This window comes from Grampus griseus (assembly GCF_964374135.1).
Source record: "Grampus griseus genome assembly, chromosome: 16".
Taxonomy (NCBI): Eukaryota; Metazoa; Chordata; class Mammalia; order Artiodactyla; family Delphinidae; genus Grampus; species Grampus griseus.
In genome coordinates this window covers 73,729,181-73,738,725 of record NC_139010.1, presented here as the reverse complement: position 1 = coordinate 73,738,725, position 9,545 = coordinate 73,729,181, and the positions used below count along the sequence as shown (strand labels likewise).

The window sequence follows — 9,545 nt, the reverse complement described above, 5'->3', positions numbered from 1 at the left end:
GGCACTGGGCATCCACGGTACAGCAAAGACAGCTTCCAAAGATTGAAACTGGGTCTCTCCCAAGACCGGGCGTGCCCTGGGCCTTGACTGCCTCCTCTCGGAGCAGTCTCCCGCTGTCCCCAGAGCCCCCCTGCTCGAGGAACCTCCAGCACTGGGCGCCTAGCTCACGGCCTCAGCGCCCGCGCGACACGCCCCCGGTCACCACGGCAACCGGGGAGGTGCTGACCCTTGACCCCGGGCCCCGCCCGGCCCTGCCCCGCCCCGTCGCATTCCCGAGATCAAGATGGAGAAGGACAACCCGGAAGTGCCGCCGCCCGCCTGGTGCTAGGAGCCGCCGGCTCGGCTAGGCCGAGACCCGCGCCCGCCGTCCTTCCGCCAGCGGCCCACCCCGCGGTCCTTCCGCGCCGGAGCTGCAGCGTCCCCCGCCCCCGGTCCCACTCCACCCCACAGCGACCCGCCCCCGCCCCCAGGCCCGCCCGAGAGGAGGAGCCGAGGCGAGGGGGAGGAGGCGGGAGAGGTTTGCGAGAGGGAGCGAGGCCGCACGAGCCGCCGGCGGTTCGTATTACCGGGGTCGGGAGGAGGAGCCGAGCCGGGCCCGCGGACCAGCGCCGGGCGGGCGGGAGGCGCGGAGGAGGCGGGCGGAAAGCCCGGGGCTGCGAATTGGGGCGGGGGCGCCCTCCCACCTCTGCCGCCCTCCGTTCGGGCCTTGGCGGCCTGGCGTCACCTGCCCGGAGGCCTGGGAGCCACCAGTCGCCGCCGAGGGCAGTCCCCGGGGCCGGCGGAGCGTGGAGGTGCGGACGCGAGGCGCGGGCCTCCGCGCGGAGGCCTGGACTGCGCGGCCAGGTGATGGTGGGCCCCTGTGCTTCTCCAGAGGAAAGGGGACCCCCAGAGCAGCTGTGCCCCCAGGCTGCCCCAGCAAGCCGTTTGGACATCAGCCGTAGGGAAGTCGGGCAGCTGTGAGTTTGCCTGTCTCCGTTAAGTGTCCTTAGGATGCAGTGATTTAAGGAATCAGGCTCTCCCTGCGGGAGGGGCCCTGCCTGCGCTGGTGAACTCGGTGCAGAGAAAAAGGACAGAATGATGCTTTCCGAGCAAGCCCAAAAGTGGTTTCCGACCCACGTGCAGGTCACAGTGCTCCAAGCCAAAGATCTTAAGCCAAAAGGCAAAAGTGGCACCAATGACACATACACTATAATTCAGCTGGGCAAGGAAAAGTACTCCACGTCTGTAGCTGAGAAAACCCTTGAGCCAGTCTGGAAGGAAGAGGCCTCTTTTGAGCTGCCTGGTTTGCTAATGCAGGGGAATCCAGAGAAATACATCCTTTTCCTCATAGTTATGCACAGGTCCCTGGTGGGTCTGGATAAGTTTTTAGGGCAGGTGGCCATCAATCTCAATGACATCTTTGAGGACAAACAAAGAAGGAAAACAGAGTAAGTTATGTAATTTATTTTGAATTGGGGGGAGTTTAACTATTATCTCATTTATGGATTTCCTGTTCTTGGAAATTATTTGTCTATCTAGGGCATTGGTTTTTGGACTGAAATATGACCCAGTTTTAAACACCATATTTGCATGAATCTGAAGTAAAAATAGCCCTTGTGAAGAAACATTTTTTAAGTGGAGTCTTTAATGATCCATTACTCTCTCATTTGTTTGAGGTAAACATCTTCAATAGTTGAATATTTTGCGCAGGATTTTAAGTAAACATTGTTTCACTGCTTAATAAGAGGACTGGACCATAGTGTTGACCAATTAAAACAACATATATGTAAATTGTTACAATCTTTAAACATGAACAGTTTTTCAGAAAATGGAACATCAGAAAATTAAGTCTGCCAATATGACGTCTTATATATATATATATATTTTTTTTTAATTGAACTCTGAAGCTGTTAAGTGGTAAATTATCAAATTTAGAACTCAGTATTTTATTTCATCATTATAAACACAGTTGACTTTTATTTTAGCTCAGATTTAAGGGTCAGTACATCTTCATGGAGTCTAAAGCTATTAAAAGAAAAGTTTTAAAAGTATGTACAGATATCCTCAACCTTGAATGCAATTACTTCAAAGTTAGTTCTGTAAAGCCAGTGTGTTTAGACCATATTAAATGCTAGTCAGATTGGAGACAGTGATTAAATTCTTGTGATGAAATGATTTAATGACATCTTCAATAAAAACATGGGCTTTTTAATATGACTTACAAACTTAGGTTAGATGTATTCTAATTTAAAAAACCATAATATAAGTTAAAACTAGGATATATGTCTTAAATTGAAAATAGTATGTTTTCTGAGATAGAGATACTCACCCCTTGCTTAAACTTATAATTTCTCTAGTCTGAGAAAACATTAAAGTTGATGTAATTAGTGAGAGAAAAATATAGGTTGAATTTATGAGGACTTCAGATTTCAAAAATAGCTTTGCTGTTTCAGTTATAACTGAAATTTATTTATGCTTTTAAGAAGAACTTTTATAATAACTTTCTTGAAGTTCATGTTATTTTCTTATATTTTAAAACAGCCATCTCATGTTCTTTCTGTACATATCTTCCTGCAAGATTCTCTTGATTGGAGTTTTTATTGAAAAAAAATTTTTTAATCAGGTCTTTGGTTTAATATATGTGGGATAAAAGGGTAGAGAGATAAGTAATACTAGGAATGCTGGAGGAAAATGGTAAATATTTAACTGAAGAGATGAAAATATTTTAAAAGGAGAGAAAAGGGTTTAAAGAAAAGTGTAAAGTTGAATATATATCAATGATTTTAATAACACTGTTTGATACCTACAAAGTAGCATTCAGTTACTTCTGAGGAGTTCTTCATCAAATTGAAACTGAAAAACGGATAATCACCAAATAATTTATTTCAAATTGCCAATTTTAGATGACCTTACTAAATAATATTTAGAAGTGTTTTGAATGTAAACTTTTAAGTATATTGCATCTGTAAATTTCATACTGCATTTTCCGTACTTTTAGTGTTAATGGATGATATACTACAGGCCTTCTCTGAAATATAAGTTTTCCGAGTGAAAGTAGGCCCAACTGTGTGAACCCAGAGATTCTGAGGATGAAATAAGCTTTTAAAGTTTCTTCTTGTTTTACTCCTTATCTTTGGCAGCATCACAATTACAATAAAGTTGGCTGTAAGCGATACTCCAATATCGTAGTCTCCTTACAGAAATTCTCTATTGGCTACTATATGAAATGGATTAGAACTTTTGGGAAGGAAAATGCTTTTAAATGTTATCAAGAGCGCTTGTGATGTTATTGCATTCAAAGTGATTTTCATATGTTATTAAATCCCTAACATTTTCTTTCTTTGTGGGTAAATGGGGACCACGTATTTGATGAGATCTCTTTATTGGTAATATTTCTAGTTTTTTAATATAGTTAATAGCTTCCTTTTCCAGCAAGCTGTACATATGGCCCAGTAAGAGACAGACTTGAGTCACCGGTGTGTTGCAAGAAAGATATTTAATATTCTGCACATTGTTGAGCCTTGTCAGCATATTCCCAAGTGCTTTTTAGAAAACCGGTATGAGTGATGAAGGCTACCAGCTGATTTAGAAGTCCCATGGAACTGCTGGGTGTGACAGTTTCTACTCTTGACACTGAAGACAAGTATTTACAGCTTGTCTTCCAGTTGTGTTATGACAAGCCAAGAAGTGTGGTGGCTAAAACTATCATTTTACTTATTTTTATACCTTGAAATTAAAAGCCTTTTTTTTTCTTTCAAGGAGAGGGGAAGAGGGGCCTGAGCCAGAACACTTTGAGTGGGGCATGGAAAGAGAACTTCTGTATCTCCCACTTTAATGGGTGTCTGGGTTGGTTCTGGCACGAGATTTAAGGAAACAATACAGTATTTAATAATAGAATGGTAAAATAGTTCATGCTGTTATGTAATACCGATTGATTTTTTTTTTTTAACAGCAGAAGTGGGTGATGTTGATTTTTTTTTTTTTTAAATGCTCATGAAAAGTAGTAACTATCAGAGTCCCCAGAGTTAGGTATGACTCAAGCACATGCAGATTTTAGGACTTTTGTGTGCAGCTCTGCAGTGCACCTGCGTCCTGGCCTCTGGCACCCTTACTGCCAATCTTGTCCCATTTCTGACCACACAGTACCAATTGCTTGGGAATAGTTCCCACATGTGTGGTGGTTTTTGAACATGGACCTGTGCCCACTAAAAATTGAACAGAGGCCATATACAGTTTAAATCCAGCACTCCAGAGGTGAAAAAAAAAATCAGCATTAATCCACTAAGCCTCAAATGCTATGTCTTCATTTTATCTTTTTGAAGCCTGGGAAAACAAGTGCTATCTCTGGAATGATTCTTGAAGGTCTCATTAAGACTTCCCTATTATATCACTTTCAAAACAAAGCAGCTAGAGTTATTTGTCATGCCTGTATTTTCAGTTGGTATATTAAAGTTCTTCGCAGTTGGGTTTTTGGAGGGTTTTTTTTGACAAGGAGGAAGGAAAATACTGTTTTTACAGTTTATATTCAAACACTGACTTGCTTTATCCATTAAAGCTTACCTAAGTCTTTATCTTTCCTTACCAAAGAACAAAACAGTGCAACACATACACACATACACACACACACACACACACAGGGTTGTAGCATGGCTGTTTTAAGAATATAGTTCTAGAAATGAAAATTCAGTAAACATTTATTTAGTGCGAGGCACACTGCCTTCAAGGAGCTTACAGTCTCGCAGGACAAAACCTACATTGCCTTCTTTGTTGGCTCTCATGTCTCCTGATTAAATACAGTGTCCTGTAAGGTACAACCTGGTATGCGTTTAACCTTATTGACATATGTGATTCATTAGATACAAAACAACTACTATTTTCATGCAGCTGTTATTCATCAATTTTGGCTATTTTACTTGTTGACTCCGATCTGACATTGAGAAGTTACTTATTCTCTGTGCCTCAGTTTCCTCATATGTGAAATAAGGATGTTAGACTAGATGATTTATTTGGTCTCATTTCTAAAATTTATGAATTTCGATTACCCTTACTCCCTTACATTTATTGGGTTATTGCTTCATTTTTTCCTCAGATTTGCTTTGATTTGTTATACACATGCAAACCCTATATGCTTGGAGTTTTTGTTTGGTTCATTTTGTTTGGGGATTTGTGGGGTTGGGGGGTGCATTTCTTGCAAAGTGGATTCACCTATTTTCTATATAACCTGAGTTGTTAATAGAGCATTTCTCATGGGCCATCCATCGGAAGGATTTCTCCCCCATGGAAAATGCTCTGTTTCCCCAAACTGTGAGTTAATAATTGGATATATAACCTTGCTTCATTTCCAGGCTTTTCGAGTGCTCAACTTTGTTTTGTTGAAGGTTCTCTATTCCACAGAATTTATTGCTGTAATTTTTTATTTCTAGTCTCTGAGTTTTCAGATTTCACCATTTGCCTCAGATAAGGGATTTTCTCTATTTAGGGTCTCATGTTAATGCTTTCTATTATAAGATATTCTCTTTAAAAAGTTGCTTGTTTTGATGCAACTAGATCTTAATTGATTGAATTGCTTCAAATTAAATAGAAAATATTTCTCTTGCATGTTACTTGCTAAGATGTAGCTGGTATATGTATTATGTGCCAGTTTTCTTTTGCCTGGAAAGGCCTTTGAACCAGTCTTCCAATTGATAGTAAATGTAGCTTCTTCTGGTATATCCTGTAAAATTAGGTCAGAGTTCCTTTTGTAGCTAAGAAAATTTAACACTTGCAGAGCTGTATTTAAATGATGACCTGTCTCCGATAATATACGGATATATACGGGATATATCAGATATATACAGGACGGATAATATACTTCATTGTTAAGTAATGTGAAAACATTGTGGAAACTCTCTTCTAGGCTGGCGTTTGTAGTTTTTTTGGCTGTTTGCCCTGTAGACTGACCATTTGTGACACCAACAGCTGGAGAGGTTCTCATGGATAAAAATACTGTAAACAAAACCAAAATAAACTTTGCTTCTTACACATCATTTAAAAATGGGCAGTGTAATTCACTGAAGTGACTAAAAGCATAGGATATGGCTCCAGTTAAAATAAGTTTTATTTGGTATTGTCACAGTACCAATAGTTAATGAAACAAATAGATTCTAAGAGGAAGCACGTAAGCTTTCTTTTTTCATCAAAAACGCTTTACAAGATTTATGACTATTTGTCACTTCTTGCATTTTATTAATTTGCATATTTTATTCAGGAAGAGGCTTTGACCCATTTTATATGAATGCAAATTATATCATATGCGATTTTCATGATTAGCAAACTATATGGAGTAGTCTCCCATATTAACAAAATTCTTTTAATAGCTTTTGCAGAGGAACTATTTTGAGATAGAGGCTAAATATTTATTATTTTATTAAAAAATTAGTCATTATCATTTTATGGTGCTCAAAAATAGTTTGTATTGATGAATTATTTCAGGGTCTCTATCTTAGTGTCTTTTAATGCTAAAAAATGTTCTTCAGCCATTAGCAACACTTACCCCAGATGGAAACATAATAGGCTATGTATGGTTGGTAAGAATTTTTGATGATGAGTGATTTTCAAATCATGAAAGAAGAAGTTGTCTAAATAGCTTTTCAAAAAAGACTGATTCCTTCTGTATATGCCACATGACAGAGACTTATCTGTTTTTTAAATGAAGCATTGAATAAAACCAGAAGCACTCTGGCTGACAATTTCTCGTTTAGTGCTTAGATTGCCTTGATATAGAGTAACTTTACCTAAAAAGCTGTTTGTATACAACAGAGCTCAATAATCCTCTCTTCATTACATGTTACAACCCAGTTTTTCCTTCTCTTTAAGGTGGTTTAGTTTAGAATCCAAACAAGGAAAAAGAGCCAAAAACAGGGGTGAGATAAAGGTCAATATTCAATTTATGAGGAACAATATGACAGCAAGTATGTTTGACTTATCAATGAAGGACAAAACAAGATCTCCTTTTGCAAAATTAAAAGATAAGATGAAAGGTAGAAAAAATGATGGGACATTTTCTGATACATCTTCTGCAATCATTCCAAGTTCTCACATGCCTGATGCCAATACTGAATTTTCAAGTAGTGAAATACAGATGAAATCTAAACCAAAAAAGCCTTTCCTTTTGGGTCCTCAGCGACTCTCTTCAGCGCATTCAATGTCTGATTTAACTGGGGCCCACGTATCCTCGGAGAAGCTGAAGGCTGGCACTGTTGCTCAAACGCATCTTCTCGGACACCAGATAGGTTCCTTTGGAGCAGTTCCGGAAAGTGGTAAGTGACTCATGCATTCTTTCTTGTTGATCCTCCGTGGTTTGAACTACCCTCTTAATTTTTAAAGTTTGACTTCAAAGTTAGAGAATAAGAATTGGAGTTTCTTGCTAGTATTTTCTAAATTTAGTCATCAAATATTTATTGAGTACCTGCTGTACTCAAAATTGGTAAGTATATTAAAGGCAGAGCTTGTCTGCATTCAGTACTGTATTTATATTATTAGAGAATAAAAATGATTCTTGGTTTCTTTTCATGGCCTGGCTTCTTAACTGCCATTTCTCCTGTCTCAAAAGCCTGAAGCATAAATGAATATTCCGTTTCATCGGAAAGTTCCTAGAAAAGAAACCTTTAATGTTCAGAAGTAAGAAAGTAAATTTAATGCTAATGATGAAAAAAAGTCTGAGAATTTATAGCACTATGATGCCAAGCAGAACCTTTAGTTTTGACATTATAATTTGTTTATGTGATTGTTTCTTTCTGAGCTGAGTAAATTACTAATTGTCTAGCAAGATAGTAATTGTTATTAGCCTACATACCGCTGTACCTTAGCATTTTAAGGTTGTTTTCCTTGATTATTTTAAAAGGTTAATATCTTTAAATAGCTAATTGCTCTCATTCTAAAAACAGCAGTATGCACACAGAACATGTCAAATAGTGTGATGTAATGTGTCACTGATTATGTACTAACTACAAAATTGTTTGCAGGAAGTCTCAGATCTCCACACAGAAGAACATTAAGCTTTGATACTTCTAAAATGAACCAACCTGACAGCAGTGTGGGTGAAGGTGAATCGTCTTTCGGAAGACAAAATGACCCATTTACAAATGTGACTGCTTCATTACCCCAAAAATTTGCAACACTGCCAAGGAAGAAAAATCCATTTGAAGAAAGCAACGAATCGTGGGACAGCAGCATGAATTTATTTTCAAAATCAACTGAAGTAAGAAAAGAAAATAAAAGAGAAAAAAGGGAGAAAGTTAGCCTGTTTGAAAGAGTGACTGGAAAAAAAGACAGCAGAAGATCTGATAGACTTAACAATGGGGGATCTGATAGCCCTTGTGACTTGAAATCACCTAATGCATTTAGTGAAAATCGTCAGGACTATTTTGATTATGAGTCAACTAATCCGTTTACAACAAAATTCAGGGCTTCAAATATAATGCCATCTTCAAGGTAAGCTTAAACGGGGGGAAATTGTGCTATTTTGGAAAATATTGTACTTGAAAGTATCAAATATCCTTTTTAAATTCCTTTTATTTTACTTGAAAAATAATTCTTATCTTATTTTTATAATTAATTTTGGAGCCGGGCAGTGTTGCATACATCTTTGGAATTGAACTTTTTATCTTAGAAGGATAAAAGATTCTTAATCCCCACTGTAGTTTATTTCTACTTATGTTAGCCAGAAGCTCACCGAAACTTACAGAGAAAACAGCATAGCTTTTGATGAGACGTAGTGGGAGTGAATCACCAGTGGGAGTTAATTCAAGCCAGAAATTTAGGTGATAAGTTGTGTTTCTAGATGTTATTTTCCGGAGATTAGTTATGGACCAATAGCAGCCTATGGACTATTCTTTAAGAAATGCTGGCTTCAGTATTAATAGTTTTCATAATAGGTGTTAACTATCCTTATTAAATGGCTATTTAGAGTAGTTTTTATTTGTGAATGTTTATTGGAATTCAGTGAACCTTGTGGGTACTATAAATACATCAAAGAGTATCTGTAATGATGACTTATAGTTATAGAAATAATCTATCATGATAAGGTTTAGATTTTCAAAATCTGTTCTCAGTTATGTAATAGTACTTTTCTAATTCCTTAGTACAGGTTGGAACTGTATGGTTTAAATAAAATGATAGATTTTGCAGAAGTGAATGGTGGAATAGCTGATTAAGGAAACCTCAAGCAAAGAGTAAGATGAATTTATTGGAACCTTAAGCAGTCATCATGGAAGAGCATGGTAGACTGTTTGCCATGTAACATAGACGTTCTTTCCCAAGGCAAGGACGTATGGTGTTCAGACCCCAGTGGGAAACCTGGCTCAGTAGCTCTGTGACCTCTCTCAACCTCAGCATCTCCATCTTTGAAATAAGGAAAATGATATCTACTTGATAGGATTGGGAGACGATAAATGATAAAGTACATGGTACAAAGCCAGGCCCCAAATAGGGAACCCATAAACGGTGGTTGCTGTTTACATTGCCATGTCATACTTTGTTCAAGAACAGTGCTTTGTGTTGTCCTACTATAAACAGAAAATAGTACT

The 9,545-nt window shown here is 38.6% G+C and overlaps 1 protein-coding gene across 2 annotated transcripts in view; it reads left to right on the top strand.

Moving 5' to 3' along the window:
* Nucleotides 1-734: 734 nt before the first annotated feature.
* RAB11FIP2 (RAB11 family interacting protein 2) overlaps nt 735-9,545 on the top strand; it is a 41,045-nt gene continuing 32,234 nt past the window's right edge. The window contains exons 1-3 of one of the 2 annotated variants that reach the window (XM_082673613.1): nt 735-843; nt 6,835-7,277; nt 7,983-8,451. In XM_082673613.1, the coding sequence (XP_082529739.1) occupies nt 6,908-7,277; nt 7,983-8,451 (839 nt within the window). In that variant the 5' untranslated portion in view covers nt 735-843; nt 6,835-6,907. Of the gene's footprint in view, nt 844-907; nt 1,428-6,834; nt 7,278-7,982; nt 8,452-9,545 lie in introns of those variants that run through there. The other variant, XM_082673612.1, reaches the window with a different exon arrangement.